At 39.7% G+C, this 21,485-nt stretch overlaps 1 protein-coding gene across 1 annotated transcript in view; it reads right to left on the bottom strand.

The window, feature by feature from the left end:
• Positions 1 to 326: 326 nt before the first annotated feature.
• The window catches only part of LOC135464550 (la-related protein 4-like), a 67,566-nt gene continuing 46,407 nt past the window's right edge, over positions 327 to 21,485 (bottom strand). Inside the window, exons 4-17 of the mRNA XM_064741975.1 lie at positions 20,959 to 21,117; positions 17,935 to 18,019; positions 17,629 to 17,765; positions 16,857 to 16,960; positions 15,470 to 15,634; positions 14,188 to 14,358; positions 12,736 to 12,801; positions 11,730 to 11,812; positions 10,591 to 10,896; positions 10,159 to 10,225; positions 9,254 to 9,355; positions 7,977 to 8,353; positions 7,347 to 7,506; positions 327 to 6,296 (exon numbers count right to left, since the gene is read on the bottom strand). Coding sequence (XP_064598045.1) covers positions 5,919 to 6,296; positions 7,347 to 7,506; positions 7,977 to 8,353; positions 9,254 to 9,355; positions 10,159 to 10,225; positions 10,591 to 10,896; positions 11,730 to 11,812; positions 12,736 to 12,801; positions 14,188 to 14,358; positions 15,470 to 15,634; positions 16,857 to 16,960; positions 17,629 to 17,765; positions 17,935 to 18,019; positions 20,959 to 21,117 — 2,360 coding nt within the window. The 3' untranslated portion in view covers positions 327 to 5,918. The remainder of the gene's footprint in view (positions 6,297 to 7,346; positions 7,507 to 7,976; positions 8,354 to 9,253; positions 9,356 to 10,158; positions 10,226 to 10,590; positions 10,897 to 11,729; positions 11,813 to 12,735; positions 12,802 to 14,187; positions 14,359 to 15,469; positions 15,635 to 16,856; positions 16,961 to 17,628; positions 17,766 to 17,934; positions 18,020 to 20,958; positions 21,118 to 21,485) is intronic.

Genomic DNA, 21,485 nt, shown 5'->3' with positions numbered 1-21,485 from the left:
TCAATAGAACCCCATAGCACATGACCCAATGAACCGTCCAACCACAAAACAACCCAGAAAACTCACTTTTCACAAGTAGCCCTAAAGAGCATTGGTTGTGTACTCAGTTCCCGGTCAAACAAATCAAAGTCCATTCCAAGTGCTTAAGTATTAAAATCTGTGAATCAGCCTTTAGCGTTCTTAACTACACATATGGTGATTTAAAGTTGTGTTGTTTTAATTACATGTACCTGGATAATACCTGGTGTTTCTTGTGCACTGCCACATTCTCCCGGGATCATCTCCCCATACCTACCACACAGGCAGAGAGAGGGGGGGGGGGGGGGGAGAGCAGTGGGGAGACGGGTACTACACAACAGGTGCAGTTGCAACATCTTGCACACTTTTAGAGCATGCGATTACAGCACTTTGCTTAACTCCTGCTTATCCCATTGCCAAAATGTGTTCAAATGATATGTCACAAATGGTCCGGAATCTTTGTACGAAAATTGCTATGCTGAATACGTCACCATGTCCCGCTGTCTGACACTACCACATGTGGTATTCAGTAATAAATGTCACCAAGTCCTAGTAATAAATGTCACCAAGTCTTAGTAATAAATGTCACCAAGTCTTAGTAATAAATGTCACCAAGTCCTAATGATAACATGTCACATAACTCTGACGTTCTATTGCTGCTGTAGATTTCAAGGTCAGTGGCAATTATATTAAAGCAATGAAAATAAAGCTAACAGCCAGCAAACCATTAAATTTTATCAATGAATGGCACCTCTCAAGTGGTAACAATATGGGTAAGTACGTAAATACTCAAGTTCTGGGACGCAAAATAACATTATGTACTTTGATGAATTAATACTTTAATGACGCAAGACTTATGTTTGTGACAAGAGAATAAAAAAAAATTAGAAACATGGCTTTCAAGACAAGTTTGAAATGTTGGGGAAGGGGGGGGGGGTGCAAATCTTGACTTCATTTTGCCAAAAATTGTTAAAATTATGCCATGACGCTTAAAATAATAGTTATGCATTGTATTCAACAGATATAAACTTCCATGTTTCTACATAGCCTCTCAACCCTACTTAACCAACACTAGCATCCCATTCTTGCAGGATTACTGAAAGAAGTGGACAATCACCTCAACTAATTTCTTGGACTTCTCTTTGGGAAGCCGATTTGGTTTTTAATTATTGTGCAGGGACTTTCAGCCAATCCACCCAGTGTAAGTGATTTCAACTCATAGATATTTTAGAGACACTCCAGAAATTCAAACTGAACTCTGACATAAACCAGTCTTTCTGGTTTGGCCTTAGGTTTGGACAACAAATGAGTCTGTTACAAATATAACTTTTGACCTGGACTAGTTTATTGATCACTAAATCAGTGCCAGTCCTTGTTATTTTGACTTGGACTGGACGGTTGTTGAGCCATAATCAAAGTCCGGAACAAACTTCCAGTCAGGTTTTACATTCCATACCCCAATGAAGACAATGAAGCTTTCCTGTATAGTCAACTTCAGTGGACATAAATTCTGAGCCACCGTCATATATACCGCATTTCACGGCTTGATCATGCCGATTTCAAACCCTCTTAAGAGGACATTATTTGATTTGAAAGAAGAACGTGTGATGTTTAAACAAAATTTTAAATCAGTCAATCATTCTAGAACAGAAACGGCTGTTTGACTGCAAGCGGAAGGAATAAAAAAAAACCTTCCTGTTCACCTACCGTTAACATCTGCCAGCTCAATTAAATCCAACAACCAGTGTATAAAGACCATTTATTCTTTCACGTTTCTGGGTTTTTCAACTTGTCTTTATCTTCAATACACAAAGTATTCCCCGAAAACACTAGAAAAAGTTCTCTCCCATATTCTTGACCTAAACAGAAACTTTCTGACTTACAATTGCTTAAAAATGTCTTCCATCCCACATTAAGAGCAAAATTGCCAGTACTTAAAATACCAAGGATTTAGCTACGGTACCTTCCCTCACACAACATAAAAATAATGGTTTTTATCTAAAAAAGAAAAAAAAAGAAAAGGGCAACAAACAACAAAACACACACCTTAGACAACTGAACCCCCAACCAGATGGATGTTCTGCAAGTGAAGAAAGTTGGTATTTGGAAGTTCATACAGACAAACAAGTTACAGTAATGATTAACTTGCCACAGTCTATACTGAATCAACATAGGGAATCCAGGGTGCACTTTCACAAAACTACTTAAATCATACTACATGTTATTTGTTTTGGTAAAAGATGCTGAAAAGGTTCAATTTCCATAAGGCGATGAGATTTGCAAAAAAAAAGTTATGAGTTTTGTGAAAATGTCTCTTTGTCGGAAAACAATTTCCATGGTGTAATCATCCCTTTAACTGAGCAGCAATTTGAGCAAGGTTTCTGAAACAGCTGGTAATTTGGACACTGTACTAAAGAAAACGGGAGTTCTTGAACGATCATTTGCCCGAACTATCAGATATTGTTTCCAGCACTCTTTAAAAACCATTCTGATCATAGCACACAGCATCACATGGATTTCACGGACAAGTGGGAGCTCTAAATTGTTTTAATATTCATTTAGCATTATTTTAGCTATTTAGTCACGTCCTCATTATCCAAGTTCTGGTCATTTATCCACGTTCTGGTCATTTGCCGGAGTTCTGGACATCCACATGTAATGTTGCTCTAGCCATTAAGTAACTTTCCCTGCGCACGGCAAACATGACAATCAAACTTACACCTTTAAGAGGGCATGTATCTTCGGAAATGGATAGATAATTATTTATTATTTTTTAAGAGAAACATTCATTTTTTCTATTTAATGTTCATTTGTCTGAATTCCGAGTTAAAAAATGTTTTAGTATAGATGTCCTCAACACAAACTCACATTTAACAAACTAACACTGCTGGTGATCGGTTGATTAATTTTCTCATTTCGCCCTTTGTCACATAACTTAAAGAGGAAAACTGCTACCATGAACTATAGGCTTGTCTGTAGAACCCCAAACCAGCCAATCCACTGCCTTCACAAACGCGAGTTCAACACAACACAACTAAGTTTCAACATTAAAATAAAAGAACTAAAAAAAAACAAGAAACCAAAAAATTATACTTTACAAGAAATAAAACCAAATGATAAATAAAATCACTGATTAAAAATAACTCCGCTAGGCCATCTGAATAACTGATTTCTAAATAAAACAAACGTCTTAAAACAAAACAAACGTCTTAAAACAATATCCCTCTGACGTACAAAAATTTTCTCAGGCCAGCCAGAGTTGCTTCCCTTGACAAGTTAACACCCACAGCAAGAGGATCACATTAAATGCTTGCCTATTTTCTGGAACTAAATGGCTAGAAAAAGCTGACAAATTTCACATCAGATATTCTCCCAGGACAACATTATACCCAAAGAAGAATTTCCCACCTATAACTTTGTTTCCTATTTGCACAAGATCCTAAGCATTTGGCATAATTTTCATTTGATCACTGGCTGTCATTGCAACATCTCGTAGGCTTGCCTTCACGGAAAACTGTACACAAATCTCTAAAGCTGCATAATTAATACAAGAACTACTAAATGCTGTTGGCAAGTTCAAGGTCACGAATGACCTTGCTGTGCTGTTTACAATGCCTGCCTATATTTTCTCTCTGTTTGTTTTTTCTTCCCCAGACTGCTTTTCCATCAAAACCACAAACATGCCTTTATATAAACCAAACCAAAAACACCCTCTTATAGTTCTACATAACACATCAACCAAACCTATCAGAGATGGTCAATCTGACCCAATCTGAAAAGGTCACCTAGACCTATTTCAAAAGGTGAACTAGCCCTTTCACAGAAGGTCAACTAACTCTATCTCAAAAGATCAACTAGACCTATCTCAAAAGGTCAACCATACCAGTCTCAAAATGGCCAACGAAAAGGACAGCACACTTCAATTGCACAATATTGCCATTTAATCTACATGTATTGGGAGATCATTTTTCATCATGAAGCTACCTTTTTCTGCACTAAGCAAATTTTCTGGACTTTCACCTCACATCACTGCCTTCGACTATCCTTCAATCACTTCACTGAGACTACCAACATACAACCTGATTACAAACGAAAACAACTCCATCCTCCAACAGTGAACACAACTTAGCATAGCAAAGCAAAAATTATTTCATTTCCTGGATGTTCCTGTACACAAAAGTTTCTCTTTTTAACATAGCTTAGGCCACTTCTGACCACCCCTCACATTAGTCTCCTATGTCAAGATTTGACAGATCCTTAAACCCTGCAGGCAAGACGTCTTAAACCTAATGATGTCATTAGCCATTGTCGCCTGCCAATGAAACGACGAGACCATTATCTATTTTCTTTTTTTAAAAGAACAAACGTTTGGCAATATCCTTCTCGGCTACAAACAGAACCTTTACATGACGAGACGAGATGAGGAATGGCACGAGGATGAGTTACCGTCTTTGTGAAGGGTTCTAAATGCGGTCTCGGGTACTGTGACCCTTGGAAAGTTGATTACGGATGTGCTGGTAATGTTGTTGTTGTTGTAGTACTGTTAACGCAGCAAGTCTATGGCAGTTGGTCAAATGAACAAGCGACAAAATGACTGCAATGATGACATCAACATACATGTACACAGAAATGCATTATCAAATAATGTATTGATGCACCTCACCAGGTTGTCATGACAACTAAGACTAAATATGAAAACCGTAACCAAGCAATTACAGCTTTTGAACAGGTGAAGAGTTTTTTTTTTTTTGTTGCTTTTTTCCACAATGTGTTTAGTTTCATTAAATTAACTTAATTTAAATCACTGGTTGAAAATGCACCATATGCCAACACATTTAAACCAATGTTAATCCATCTTCCCCAATCGACGTAATACAGACTTGTTTCAAATTAACCAAATAAGCGTGTCATCCAGACTTTGAATGCATTCGTACCATAGCATTTGAAGAATTAAATTTACCCTGTAAATGACACTAGGCGTGGTTGCCATGACAATCATGTGAAATTGTTATATTGTCCAAATCCAAGCAATGGCTACATCTGCAAGAAAAGTGGAAACCATACAATACTACTACGCATCAATATTTTGGCAAAATATATGCATGAGCACACACAATAATATTTGAAAATCAAAAAAAAAAAAAAAGGAGAGAAACAAAATCACCACCATTTTATCTACAATATGGTATAAGTCCCAATTGTCAGCGAGAAACCAGTATGGAAAATGATTTTCCAAACAAACCAGATGTCCTTTCCAACGAAAACTTCCTAGGTTTCAACATTCAACAATTAATCTATATACACATTCATAGACTTCACTCAAACTGCTCAAAGATTGAAAGGTCTGTGTCCAGCAACGACGACAACGACTAAGAACTGATTCACATCCTCGTCTTTCCAAAACATTAACAAGCACATAGCAAAACGGCCGAAAAACACGCATTCGGAACCTTCTGAGGCAGAATTCATTGCAACAGCACGGCAGTTGATCCTCATGCCAGAAATCTGTTCATCTTTATAATTTTCCTGGTACACTGTATCACAAAGGTATCACAACATTGGGATAGCTTCCTTGACTGGGGTTGTCTCCCTTCAAGGAAGGAGCTCTCCTTCCAATGGATTACCTCCCTTGCCAGTCAATTTGTTTTTTTGTCTTCCCCTCTGTTTAAGTAAATATAATCATTGTGTTCTTTTATTGTTTATTCCCAGAGTAGAGTAAGAAATTAGCAGCAGTAGAGGTATTAAACCAAGGATAGTTTGTTTACATCACGGCAAACATGAGTTACTCCCCCTTTTGTCTGGGTTAACCACTCTTGGCACAACCCATTCAGGGACCTGCAGCCAATTTCAATTTAAATACCAACATAAGTTTATTTCCGCCAAATATGAAAGTCTTGCAGTCATTTGTTCGGTGATCGTCGCCCTTCAAGTTCCCGCTCCTTCCTCCTGTCACGACGCTCACGATTTTCTTTGGCTCGGCGACCAACGAATTGTCTCTGCTCTTTTGGGTCAGAATCTTTGCGAATGGGGTCCCGTGCTGGGAGTCGAGAGTTCACAGGAGACTGTCGTGTCATCTGGGACTGCTCCTTTAGCGTGTGGGGTTTGTGATTCACATGGTCTTTAGCTCCAGGCGAGGCTGGGCAAGCAGTGCCAGCACCATTAGCGCTTTCTTCCGATTTTGGCCGCTCTGTTGTTGTTGTTGAGGATGTTCCGTTCTCGGATTCGGATCGCCTCTGAACCATCTGTGCGTAACTCAGCTTCACAGGCTGCTTGTCCTCCTGAAAAACACACATTATAGATTAGTACATTGTTCAAAAATACACAACTATGGCTTTACAAATTGCTCAAAAATACACAACGGCTTTAGACATACCTTAAAAATACACAACTTTGGCTCTACACACTGCCCAAAAATACACATCTATGGCATTACACATTACTGAAAAATACACAGCTATGGCTTTAGACATACCTTAAAAATACACAACTTTGGCTTTACACATTGCTCAAAAATACACAACCTTGGCTTTAGACATGCCATAAAAATACACAACTACGGCTTTAGACATACCTTACAAATACACAACTTTGGCTTTACACATTGCTCAAAAATACACAACCTTGGCTTTAGACATACCATAAAAATACACAACTACGGCTTTAGACATACCTTACAAATACACAACTTTGGCTTTACACATTGCTCAAAAATACACAACCTTGGCTTTAGACATACCATAAAAATACACAACTATGGCTTTAGACATTGTTAAAAAATACTGTACTCAGGCAAGTTTGGCTTCAACTATTTGTTTCATTTTTTTTCGACATTCCTTAAATTTTAAAACTTTTAACGTTTTTATTAACATAAATGTTGCTTCATATGATAATGGCGTCATCTTGTTGTAGACCAATCTCTATGTGGACATACAGAGTGCTGTCTCACTCAAACAGCCAGCCTTACAGCCCATCACGTCGTGGTGAACTGACTATGGTAGGGTGACCAAAAGCTTAACTCGTTACTCCTTTATACCAGGAACTGAGAAAATCTTTCAACCTTTTCGCATGTTTACAAGGCGTTCATTCAGGCATATTCTGAAGGCATTATTCTGTACAGAATGAGACAATTATATTTTTTCTGAAGCCCAAAAACCCTCTAACCATTAGGTTGCTGGCCGAAGCCTGTGAAAAAATGACTGCGTGACAAATTTAGGGGTGTGTTGTTGGCCAAAGCAGTTAATACAAACGGCAACAGTAACAATTCTCAGCTGTTTGTTAGCCCTTGGCTACATGACAATGCAGATTTTTTCTTCATTTCTTCCACTGACCAGAGATAATGATTTCTGTGTGGTGACCGTTGTCTGCTTGACCACTGGCTGGGCTTCCGGCTCAACCTGCTTCACCTCTGCTTTATTGCCAACCATGTGGGCGTGGGAATGGGAGGAGTTTGGGGCAGGGCCAGAATGCGAGTGAGTGGCTTTCTGTGACCTAAAACAAGATGAAGTAAACACTCATACATGATGCATTCTACTTAAAAATCTCTCTTGTATGCTGTTGGATCAGCTTTATGGATAAGATGTAATGTTGTTCACCCAGGATTAATCTTTCTTCTTACTGGTCAGCGAATATTTTTCATCTTCCTTTCAAGTTCAACTTAATAACAGGTTTGTACACTTTGAAGATTTCAAATTTCCAGGCTTTTCTCAGTCCAGAAATTCTCAATTTTGCACATTATACGTACTTGGTATGAATATTCTACACTTGTACAAATTATCATAAATGAAATTATCATAATGAATGAACTTTGAGTCTCTCATACATACACAACAGTGCTAAAAAATACTGAAAATCTGGTTTCTTTATTAGAATATCAGCCTACGATCACGACTCCACACAATACATGTGGCTATCGTTGATGGTGTTGTCTCAATTTCAAGGCTTTTCAAGGCAGAACATACTTTTCAAATCGTGACTCGTGTTTCGTCTCTGTCTTTGTGTCTAGCTTCTCCGGGGAAGGCGGGGGTGTCGGAAGTGAACCTGCCAGAGACGACACGCTGGGGCCGGTTGTTGTTGTCGTTACCGTCGACGACATGCTCGGCGCGGTTGTTGTTGCAGTAGTCGTCATTGCCACGGATGTTATGGAGGGGGTATTATTGTTGTTGTTGTTGGAAGTGGAGGCAGGTGTAGCTGCGGGTACGTTCATTTCCTTGGCTGTGGGTGAAGAAGGGGAGGGGGCTTGTGGTTTACTCCCTGCATCTTTCTGGCCAGGTCTTGCTGTCCCCTTGACGACGTCGGACAACTTGCTTTCAAAAATATCACCGGTTGATGAGTTATTCTGTCAAAACATAAAATCAAATGTAACTATGATTTGATTTGATTGGTGTTTTACGCTATATTCAAGAATAGTTCACTTATATAACAGTGGCCAGCATTATGGTGGGAGGAAACCACGCAGAGTCCAGGGGAAACCCACAACCACAGGTTGGTGGCATACCTTTCTACATATGACCGAAGAGGGAGTCATTGTGAGTTGGATATGAGCTCACAGCGACCACAACGGGGGGGTGGGGAGACCCCTTAAATCACTGCGGCATGTTAGCACACTAACCACTCTGCGCCTGAATGTAATTTATTATCAGTGACTATAAACTAAAAGTTGGAAATATTTAACCTTGCCACAATTGGGTACATTTCAGTTTCTACCCAAGAAATAAACCTCAAAGTTTTCCTACAGATGTACTGGAGAGCGTTCCAAAGAGAAGAAACCAGAAAATGATGAGCTTTTCAAGTGTCTACTGTGAAATTGCCAAATAAATTAAAACTGGAATACACTTAATAAGATCATGAATTACTCCTTGTGCAAAGCCCTAGTATGATAACACGGACACCAAATGGGACACCCCTGCAAGTCATAGATTGCAGACACCACACAGGACACCTCGTCTAGTCACAGATTACACACACCAACATGACAACCCAGCCAATCACAGACATGGCTGGCCAACACTAACTACCTGAACGTTATGTTGCGAGTTTTACAAAAATTTATAGATCCCGTGTGACTACAATATGCTAAATCACTGGAGTTCAGTTTGTTATTCATAAATATTTAACTTTGAGACAATTTACATAGGATATTAACACTTGCAAAAAAAAACCTCTCCAATTCTTGCAATAATGCAAAAGTTTTGTTTCTCCTTTGTCAAAGAGTTGAAGTCCAAGGGAAATAACTCACAGATGCTCCAGGCAGAGGAGGGAAAGAATTGGACTCTAGTTCAAACTGGGGCTCTATATATCGGCCATCTTTGGTTGAGGATAGCTGTGAAGAGTTGGTTCGCTGAAAACAGACAGGAAACGGGAGAGATAACAAAAAACAAAAAAGCTGCTATTTTTGTTTTTTACCATGGTTCAACCTTTTTGCATATGAAAAGCAAATTTCAGTGCAATTTATGCATATTTTTAAGAGGTTTTTGGAGGCAAGACCACACTGGTTGATCTGACCAATTCCAGGGTTTCACAAATAGTGACCTTTTTGTCCACATGCAAAAAGTTTGAACAATTACAGTACATCTGGCAGGATAAAAACACCACATATTCAAGTTACAGAATATGTTGCTCACATCGGTAAAATGTATGCAAAATGTTCAGCCTCGCATCAGGCTACCTGAACATTTCTAAAACCTGACCTGTAAGTTGGAACACCACCTTCATTTTCAACAAAATGAATCCGTTCTCTTTTTTCTAATTGAAATGTTCTCAGTAACTTGTCTGAAGACCAGTAAGACATGACAATAAATCGGGATACTAAAAAATCTAAAGGTGCAGTTCTTTAGTTATTACAAGGTCGTCTTATCAGTAAGCTGTTTCAAGGTCATCACAAAGTGATAACACAGCTGATAATACAAGACAAGCTTCACCACAAGCCTCACAAAATTCTGAATAACTATCAAGGTCATGACAAGGTCACTTCCTATAAGAGAAAGGCAGAAAACAATCACAACTTGCGAACTTTGACATAACCAAATTTTGAAGCTTAATATGAAATTTTTTCCGGCAAAACATTCTGAAGGTCAAATGTATGTACCACATGTGACCACTAGTGCATTTTCTTTTTCTTTTTTTTTTTTTTTTTAAACTTACGGAATTCCTAGCACCACCCGCTCCTTCATCTTCTCGTCTTCGACGACTGCGATAACTTTTTTGACCCCTGCAAAAGGAAACCCAGGTTCAAAGAATAATCATCAACCATTTCACTCATCCATTCCAGAATCGGCCATTTCCTTGTTGTCAGAACACGGTAACTTTTTAGTTTTTTCCCCCTTATACAAAGGTGTTCAGTTTCATGGGTGGAGGAAATTAAAAGTGCCTGGGATAAACCACCAAACTATTCCATGTTACTGACAAACTTTTCCACATGTGACAAAAACAGATATGAACATTATATTGCTGAGGAAAAAATAAACCTTCAAATGAGAGATTCTACAAAATCCTGTACAAGGCTGAATTTGAACCCACACTCTGTTGGTAATAGCGAGTGAATGTTCAAAGAGAGCTGAACACCCTCACACGCACCTTTGAGACAGTGCACTCTGCTCCTTGTTATTATTGTCGGCGGCCGTCCCTGAAGGATGACTGAGCGGAAGTGTGGCGGACAGACCAGTGTCCAGATGGGCAGGTATTGGCGGGTGATGGATGTGAGGTTGACTGGGCCCACCCTCCCGACGGCCGTGGTATACGGAGCCTCCTGATGACTGCGACCCGTCCAGACTGCGAGGACTCGTTCTGTGAGATCCGCCCCCACTGCCTCCACCGTAACGCTCATGACTCATCCGGTTGTCCAGGCTACGATCCGAGCTCTGACGATTTGGTTTTTGATTTCTGAGGGGGAGAACAGAGGCAACATTAATAAAACAAAAAATGCATGAAAAAAGTATCCTGAAAACGAAGATGGTTACGCAAACAATAATACATTTTTACTTTCATATTTGGTTGTACTTGTAAAAACCCTGTTTTTACGCATATTTTTGGTGACCTTCAGAAATTTCACAAATGGGGTCAACTCTTAACTTTCACGACTAGTGCAGCTCTCCACCCCCATTTGTATCCGTCCCTCAAAGAGATGTTTTGACAGCTATCACAGTTTGACATTACAAGTGAACACAATTAATACCTACTTCATTTCCCAATATGTGTACATATGCTTGGGGCTTAACATCGTGCTTAACAATTGTTCAGTCGTATGACGATGAGGAGTCATTAAGCGTGTGTACATATACTGTGCCTTCTTGTGGCAGGTCCATGCCGCCAAAGTGCTGCCATCACTGAAGTATCATGCTCAAGACACCACATGACACATCACCTAGTCACATTATACTGACACCGGACCATCCAGTCATATTTCCTCGCTCTGACCTCGAAGTGCCGAGTGCCAAGCAAATGCAGCAACAAGTACAATTTTTAAAGTGTTTGGTATGACTGGACCCGGGTTTGATCCTGTGTCTCCCGACTTTTAAGTGGACGCTCTAACCATTAGCACACTGAAGCAGTACCAACTGAGTACTACGGTATTAAGACCAACTTTTGGTCTAATAGGTAAATTAAATCTAATCAAATTCAGACATTAGTACAATGTATAATTTGTACTCTACAGGAATCTGCAGTTTTTTCTTCATGCATTTGACCTCGTGCACAATTTTCTAAAGGTCACTCACCTGGGTCTCGATTGGAAGTTATGCCTGCCCGTGTTTTGGTTAATCTTGACACTGGTAGCCTGGTAGCCATTGATTGCAAACACCTGTACAGGTGCATAAAAGAAAATGGGATTGATAGTATTACTAGATTAGTGTCTTCTGCTGCATTTTACCCATACCTGGGCAGCTGGGTTCAAGAAGAGAATAAACAAACTGAAGATTAAAACCGAGTACACCTCACTAGATTGATTATGAACCTCACAAGGTAATTTGTGCTTTCTCTATACCCACAATGAATCCAGCAGCGGCTATTACACGTGCATCTGACAGCTTCACACTACTTAGACAGCATCTTGAGCATAATGTAGCTACAAACGTATGTCCAAATAAACAGATTAATTCTCCTATATCCCATATTTCTTTTCATTTTTGAGACATCCGGTCTGCTACTTTTAGCCAATACATATGCAGTTGAGATAGGAATATTTAGTTTTCTTTCGCACATTGGCAGACCATATAAATGAATAACATATATAAAAGCAGGGAAAGAAACATAATGTTGTAGCACAGTGCTATCCATGGCACGCCAGTATGATCAAAGGTTACAACGAATGAACAATAACTTGGTCTCCCAAACGCAAAACTACAGCGGAAAATACATGCGATTCACCTCCAATATGGCACTTTTAAGAGGCGAATAAAAATACCATAAAATACTACTTTAAATTTTTCCAGATGGCTATCACCCTACCTACCCAAACAAACTTCAATACACCATTCTTAGACCGGGAGAACTCTCGGAATCAGGCTAAATACTTAATCATGGACACAATTTTAGGACCTTTACCGTTCTTCAGTCTATTACATGTACCGTAATGACTCAACCTTTCGCACATATAAAAGAGCAGCTTACTATTTATGCACACTTTTAATTTGATTTCGGAGACAAAACTATATTGGTTGGATGGGCAAATTTCAGGCCTTCACAAACACAAAGTTTGCATAATTACAGAATTCAGACACTCACCATGCTTGGATCAAACATTGTTGTCCAGGTGGGCATTATAGTATTGTAATGGGGAAACTGGAACGCCTGTGGAAAAAAACACCAAAAGAAAAATCCTCCATCACAACGTGCTTAGAACAATCCTCCATCACAAAGTGCTTACAATGAATTCTTTCTATATGTTAATTCAAAACTGCCAACTCTACCCATGTTCAACAAACATTACAATGACACACACCAGTTCTATGACGAAAGCCTATCGAACACGTGAAAAATTAAGGGTTTCAAAGGACTCCTTTTTCTAGAATAATTTTGTTTGCAAGATTCACATGCAATACATATCTCACTAAAAGAGACATATTGCAGACAGCAAAAAAATTAGGCTTCTATTTTAATTTTTCTGTGCACACAGTTTACGAAGTTTAGACTTCCAGATGCGTACTGACATATATATGAGTGGACAATCTGGATCCAATGTTATGATTTACCTCCCCTTGTAGTGTAAAAACCAGGAGATGTTCAGTGAACTTTAACTGCTTACATAAGCTATCCATGAGCAAACATTGTATTGTGGGAGTCTTTGGACTGCCTCACTGCATGTTATCTCGTCGGGTGGACAGTATTGCCAAGACCTTCCCGCATACATATTTTATTGTTGCTTCATACCATGTACTCGAGAACTTTCCCCTTATCACAAGGCAATCAGTTTCACGGGTAAAAGAAACCTGCTATAAATCCAGCAACGCTTGGCAAGTTACTGACAAACTTTTCCGCATGTTACATATACATATCAAGTGGCCATTAAAAAATGGACGGTATTCTGATACTGCATTGTTCCATAACCCTTTGATCAAACCCTTTCAAACTTTAGATATTCAAATGGCATGATTTTGTTAATATACTGACCAATTTTCAAGGTCATAGCTTGAGTAGTCTGTACACAGCATTAAAATGAAAACATAGCCCCAAAACCGCACGCATCACCTGTCAGGTGTCAGGAGTAGAGCATATGCTGCACCTACATGACATACGTCAATCATGTGTCTGGAAAAATTCTCTGGCTCTAGTGTGGGAAAAACCCTTCTGCCAGACAGGCACAAGCTGCTGAATCAAGATGGTTTTCTATGCGCGGGACAAGGAAGGAAATGATTACCATTTCAAGTAAAACAAGGTAGAACATCATTTTGAAATGTCCCGAACATGCGTTTTTGACTATTTTGATTTTGGTCCCATGAACAGAAATCTCAAAGGATGAAATTAAAATCTGGTCTGTATACTTAGGACATAATGCCTTTTGAGTGTGTAAATTTTAAGAAGATGACGTAAAAAGGTTTCAGAGATATTGAGTGTCAAAGTACGGACCATTTTTTTATGCCCACCCGATATATATGCACACTAGGCTAACAGCTTCGACAATCACTTACTGTCCACAGTGCCCCGTCAATCAATGAGAGTGGAGGACTAAGCCCTTACCTGCTGGCCACCGTTGACATACTGGATTGTAGCAGGGTAGTTAAATCTCTGCTGTTGCTGAGGTGGCTGCTGCTGCTGTTGTATTGGATAGGTCTGCTGCTGGTCATACTGGGGTTTCATCCCGTTGCGGAAAATCGTGGTGCGTATCAGTGTTTTAGCTTTGATGCGGGCCTAGATCGAAGTAAAAATACAGCACTAATAACTGACAGTCCAGAATAAAAGCAGCTCTCAGATACTTTACATGTACCACGTCCAAAATTTTATCAAAGTGGCACCCCAATATAAGTTTATCAGTCAACACAGATAAATATCTTCAGAATATGTTTAAATAACCATGTAGCAAACACACACAAAGGCTGAAAGAATTACAGAATGCCAAACTGCTGAATTTTTCATATTAGTGTCTTACTGCCATCGGGCCTCACAAGTAGTGAGAGCAGTGGCCTATGTACAGATAATCTCAAATGTCTATTGTAAAGAGAACCCAGAAATAATGATTAGCATTTAATGACAAACTGGCAGTATTTCAGTCATATAGTGAGCAGAGGAACCTAACAATATGTGGGCTCATTTCAGCAGATGCAAGCCCTGGCAGTATTTCAGCCATATAGTGAGCAGAGGAACCTAACAATATCCGGGCTCATTTCAGCAGATGCAAGCCCTGGAAGTATTTCAGCCATATAGTGATCAGAGGAACCTAACAAAACGTGGGCTCATTTCAGCAGACGCAAGCCCTGGCAGTATTTCAGCCATATAGTGAGCAGAGGAATATAACAATATGCAGGCTCATTTCAGCAGATTCAAGCCCTGGCAGCATTTCAGCCATATAGTGAGCAGAGGAACCTAACAATATGCGGGCTCATTTCAGCAGATGCAAGCCCTGGAAGTATTTCAGCCATATAGTGAGCAGAGGAACCTAACAAAACGTGGGCTCATTTCAGCAGATGCAAGCCCTGCCAGTATTTCAGCCATACAGTGAGCAGAGGAACCTAACAATATGTGGGCTCATTTCAGCAGATGCAAGCCCTGGCAGCATTTCAGCCATATAGTGATCAGAGGCACCTAACAATATGTGGGCTCAATTCAGCAGATGCAAGCCCTGGCAGTATTTCAGCCATACAGTGAGCAGAGGAATATAACAATATGCAGGCTCATTTCAGCAGATTCAAGCCCTGGCACTATTTCAGCCATCTAGTGAGCAGAGGAACCTAACAAAACGCCAACTCATTTCAGCAGATGCAAGCCTTGACTAAGCAATAAAATTTTTTTTACAAGTACCTACCATGATAGGTTTTCCAAGGAAAGTCTTAACATCTTCCCTCAAATACTGATACGCACGCTGGGCTGTCTCGTCTGACTCGAAGGTTACATACCAACTGTCATTATGAGCGAATTCACAGCTAACAAACTTAGGACATTTTTCTCCAGAAAATAGATTCTCAACATCCTGAAAAAAAAAACAAACAAAAACAGGTGCTTAAAATATTACATTCATTGTATTTTTTCTGATTTTAGAAACACTAATTTCAAAATCAGCACATTTTCCACTCAGAAAACACACTCTGAAAATCCTGAGACACAAACGTTTAACTTTACATTCACTGTATTTCTTCCGATTTTGAAAATATTAACTCACAGCATGACTAAATGTTTGAATTTTTTCGTTAATGACGACAAGACTTGATCTGATCTGTTTTGATTTATTGGTGTTTTAGTGAGTAAGTGCTTGGGGTTTAACATCGTACTTAATTTTTTAGTCATATGAAGAATAAAGGAATCCATAGAGTTAATATGCCTCCTTGTTGCAGGACGGTTTTCTACCGCTCTTTTATCTAGAGCTGCTTCACCGAGACAACTTACCGAAGACAAGTAAGTCGCCCCGCCCAAGCCATTATACTGATACGGGTCAACCAGTTGTGGCACTATCCCCTTCATGCTGAACACCATGCGAGGAAGTTACAACTTCCTCTTTTAAAGTCTTAGTTGTGACTCGACCCAGGATTGACCCTGGATCTACCGATCTCAAAGCGGACACTCTACCAACTGTGCTATCAAGGCCGGTATATTATTGTTGTTTTATGCCATACAAAGGAATATTTCATGTATATGACGGCAACAAGCATCATGGTTGGAGGAAACTGGGCAGAGCCTGGGGTAAACCCACGACCCTCCGCAGGTTGTTCGCAGGCCTTCCCACCTACAGCCGGAGAGGAAGCCTGCATGAGCTGGACTGCATGGTGTGAACTTGTAGCTACCGCACTGGCGAGAGGCTCCTAGGTCATTGTGCCATGCTGGCATGCCAATCACCTCCGCCACTGGGGGCTCCGCTCTCAATCTGACAACTAATATTTATTTATTCATTCTTGCTGAAGGCCATACTTAACAATTTTATACTTATTGAGATGGCAGTCAGTCTACACAAATTGAGAAAACTGATCTCAAACTAAGTCCACAACAGCACAATCAACTTCCAACATCATGGCAATTACGAAATGACAACAAGGATCAAACAGTGCACAGTCTAAACCTGTCCCCTTGTATTTCCCACAACATTGGTGTTTTACACCTTACTCAAGAATATTTCAGGCTGAAATTTCCTGGGGGAAACCAAAGACCATTCGCAGCTTGTTGGCAGGCCTTCCCACGTAAAAATGAACAGGAAATCTCACCTTGAGAGGAGTGCTCTCGGGCACCTCCCGTAATATGACAATACAACGATTATGATTGGGTCGCACACGTTCTCCTTTCTCATCCACTTGGACATTGGCGAGTTCTGAAATAAATCATAGTATATCATAATCATAACCCTGTTCTATACGTGTGCAGTTTGTTTATTAATTGCTCTGCATTTTATTGGTGTCGATTAAAACACAGATGTTTTAACACGGCGCTCACAAATTTTTCATGTACATGACGGCAGTCAGACAGACTTTGAAGGTTCAGCAAAAACAGCCGAAGCTGGGTTTGAGCCAAAACTCATTGGTCACAGACCCAATAGCTGGAACAAGCCAGTGAAGTTCACCACTTATCTATGACATGAAACGTAGCAAAGAGACTTATCAGAACAGTTATGGAAATAAAAAAATGTTACTCAATAAAAATCAATAGTTACATAAAATATCAAAATGTCACATGGACAGTTAACAGTTACAGGGAAAAGACAATACACAATAATTAAAAAAAAAAAAAACACGGGCGGGGGGGGGTGGGGGGGTCGGGGGAAGAGGGGGAGGAAAAAAAAAAGAGACAGGAACCGATAAATAAAACAAAAAAAAACATAGCAAATAACTAGGGCCTTATTTCACACAGCAGTAGAAGGAACTGCATATTTACTGACAAAATCTTTGCAACATTTTATTAAAACAGACCCTGAACAGGGTGCTTGTGTGGCAACTATCACAAACCCCAAGAGATTTCACACTGACAGGGGAGACAGCTCACCTCTGAGGACGCTAACGATGAGCTCCATGTTATTTGTGAGGCGTTTGACCTGGTTAAAGTTGGCAACCGTGAGAATGGGCACGTACTGGTCGCTGTCCATCTGAGACACCAGGTATGTGTCGTGAGACAAGTTGTCCCTGTGGGGGAGAAAGAAAAAAAAAAAAACACACGAGATGTTTTTTTCAAAATGTAAGCCTGTCCATCATAGAAACCAGGAGCCAATGCGACAAATCCATTTCTGACTTGAAAAGTTGATCAAAATTTGATTCTTTAAAACAGACAAAATTCTACGTTTCAGCCACCTACCTGGAGAAGTAGTACTCCAGCTGTGTCTGTAACAACCTCCTAAGTTGGTCATCAGGGATGCTGCCCTCCAGTGGTCCATTCTCCTCTGGCAAGGGAGATAAATCCACATCTTACACCTTCATTTATAAAATTCTAACACAAAGATAATACACACCAAGAGGTGGTCCCAAATACCCACCATACAAAAATTACTTTCAAGGGTCTATTTTCTCTTTAAAGAAACTTACTAACAGCCAACTTTTCGCATTAATTTTTATGTTTTCTCCACCTTTAATTGCCACTAAAAAATAATAAGGTGGTATGTTACAAGGTACAGAGTCTATTTTGATTACCGTTTGTATTTTATCTGCTTCTACGAGTTCCGATGAATTAGAAAGCTGTTTTAGGTTGTGTGTGATTTATGGCATTTATTTGACAAGAGGAGGAAAGCGGCATGGCCAGATAAAAAACCCACAAACTTTTCGCTAAGCACATCCTGACTTTAAGGCAAAGAACACACTAACATGAAGTACGTGTCAGATAAAAGATCACGACACACTGTTCGTAAAAGTAGTTAGTTCTATTGTTTTTTTAGAATTGTTTCAACCTAGTAAAGCTTTGGGATTCTTGGTGGCCTTTTTTGACCACATCAGGACCAGTGACATCACACTAGGTTTTTGCAACAAAACACAAAAAAGACTGCCACATATTATCATTCAGTATCCATATAGAGACTGATGTACGAATGCATTTGCCAAATGTTTCATGAAGTGAATTACTTCAAGAAGAAAATAAGGTTGTGACGTCACTGATACCATAAGAGTCAGTACAGATCATTGCAGAATCTACTGTTTTAAAACCATTTTACTCTGTTGAAAAACTTCTAAGAAATAAACAAATCTATTTCTATGGACAGTGTTTAATGGTCGTTCACCAGATATATATTTCATTTTCGTGTTTTCTTTGCCCTTAAGGCCAAAGACGAACAAGTTCAAGCTGGAGCAGAGCCTTTATCCACATTGGTCAGGCCTCAAACAAGTGTGACTCTGGTGTGACGTCTTGAAGGTAAGACAGTATAAACTGAAGGCCTAGTGGGTGCTCAAATTCAGTAAAAGGCCACAAACAACCCACAAAAAGATCAAATTTTAATATTTGTCTAGGGGCCTCCGTAGCTCAGTCGGTTAGCGCGCTAGCGCAGCGTAAAGAGCCAGGAGTCTCTCACCAATGCAGTCGCTGTGAGTTCAGGTCCAGCTCATGCTGGCTTCCTCTCCGGCCGTAAGTGGGAAGGTCTGGCAGCAACCTGCGGATGGTCGTGGGTTTCCCAGGGCTGTGCCCGGCTTCCACCCACCATAATGCTAGCCGCCGTCGTATAAGTGAAATATTCTTGAGTACGGTGTAAAACACCAATCAAATAAATAAATAAATAAATAAATATTTGTCTATATTTAATTTATTAGATTGGTGTTTTACATTGTACTCAATATTTCACTTATTCAACAACGGCCACCTTGATAGTGGGAGGAAACCCAGGAGAGCCCTGGGAGAAACCCATGAATATGTTGCTGGCAGACCTTCCCACATATGACTGAAGAGCAAATCTGTGTGACCTGGACTTGGTGATCACACTGATGAGAATCTCCTGTGTCATTGCGCAACTCCGTCACGCTAACCACTTGGCACAATTTATTTCATGTAGAAACTGATTTTCGTGATACTTCCTGATGTATTTAGCCAAACATTAATACAATGAAGTATATTTATGTACATTAAAGCCCAACTTACAGGCCCCACAAGGTTGCTAAAAAAATAAAATACAAAATATATTTGCCCCTGCAAGTGGGTCTGAGGGGTCTTGGGCACCAGCTTCATCAAAAGTCTAACAGCTAAGCTTAGCTCGTTAAGGTGGTTGGTCGACTCAACCCATTTCGGAACACTGCCAAAATGAACTTCTACTGCCATAAATTTTCACGTCTAGGTACATTTTTGTAAAACATGAATGATAAAAAAAAGAAAAAAAAAAAGAGAGACATCTTTTAGTTATTTATTCTCAAATCTTGGACTAACAAGAGTAATTCATAAATTGCCACTGGCAAAAATAGAATGTGTCATCTTGTCCACAGAAAATTTATTTCAGTCCAAATATAACAGTTAAAGTCCAAAAATAAATACAACCAAACGAAAAATTTCTATAAATTTTGAATTCATTCCAGGGAACTTTTACAAAAACATCCCAATGGCATCACAATAGAACAGTAATCAGCCATACAAAATGAGAGCGTCTGCACTACCAAGGCTTTACCCCGCCCCCAAAAACTGCATTTCATTGACCCAGTGGTATCAGTGTCACAAAAATAACCACATGTCAATGTGGATCTATAAATAACCCCATTATCCTCCCACTTGCAGGCAATCTCATTGGCTTAGAGGGCAGGCCTCTTGACACAGCATCATTCAGAAGCCACGATCACCTTGTAGTTGCGATCGGTTCATAGTCTGAGCCTGCTCTGCTTAGAAGTGATCAATACACAGTGTCTACTGAATCTCCCACACTGAAATTAAACTAGCAACTCCTTGGCTAGGAAAGGTATCAGTGTCCACATTCCACACTCATACCTTGGTCTGGAACAACATAAGATTCAGACCGATTTCTCAAATGAAATAGGAGTTCAAATTCAATTTTCATTTCAGGGGTGGGGGTGGTGGTGTTGGAAATGGGGGGGGGGGGGGGGAGATAAAATTTATTGTTTTTTCTCAAGCCCTACATTATTCAGAGGCTTTCATTAATATATTTCATTATATATTACAAGCTTTAGCTGTGTAACTTTCGTCACATGTAACATGTTACATGTAACACATGTAACATAAATGCTAGAATTCTGACCAGATTCTTAAAATCTGACATTTCCAACACTCTTCACATTATTATTAGTTCTGATTTATTTATTTCATTAGTTTTTTATGTCGAGCACAAGAATATTTCCCTTATACAATGGCGGCCGACACAGTGATCAACACTGATGGGCATATAATGAAAATGTCACTTACCTATGTTGCCGTTACTTTCAACTGCAGTGAAGGCTACCGGATTTGGGGCGCTCTCCTGAGCTGTGGTAAATTCCGCAGTGTGGGCGGGGGATTCGGGGGTGGGCGGGTAAGCCACACCCCCTTCTGTTTTACCCACATCTCCATTGACCAGCTGAAAGTCTGCAAATGTGGAGGTGATAAATTAAACACATGATCTTTTGTTTCTTTGTGTCTTTTCTAATTTACACAACAGCTGTTTGTTTGTTTTTTTTCAGTCCCGTTATTCACTGGTTTGCTTGCCTTCACCCTACAGTGTACCTAAAACTAAACACTCCCAAACTAAGTAACAAGCATCTGAGAAACGGAAACTGTTTGCTTGCCAACGCCTTTAGAGTATACCCAAAAACTAAACATTTCTAATTTAAGTAACTAGCAACTGGGAAACTAAAATGGTTTGCTTGCCTTCACCTTACAGTGTACCCAGAAATAACCACTCCCAAACTAAGTACATGTAACTAGCAACTGGGAAACTAAAACAATTTGCTTGT

This window comes from Liolophura sinensis, chromosome 4, assembly GCF_032854445.1.
Source record: "Liolophura sinensis isolate JHLJ2023 chromosome 4, CUHK_Ljap_v2, whole genome shotgun sequence".
Lineage (NCBI taxonomy): Eukaryota > Metazoa > Mollusca > Polyplacophora > Chitonida > Chitonidae > Liolophura > Liolophura sinensis.
This window is presented reverse-complemented; position numbering and strand designations above follow the sequence as displayed.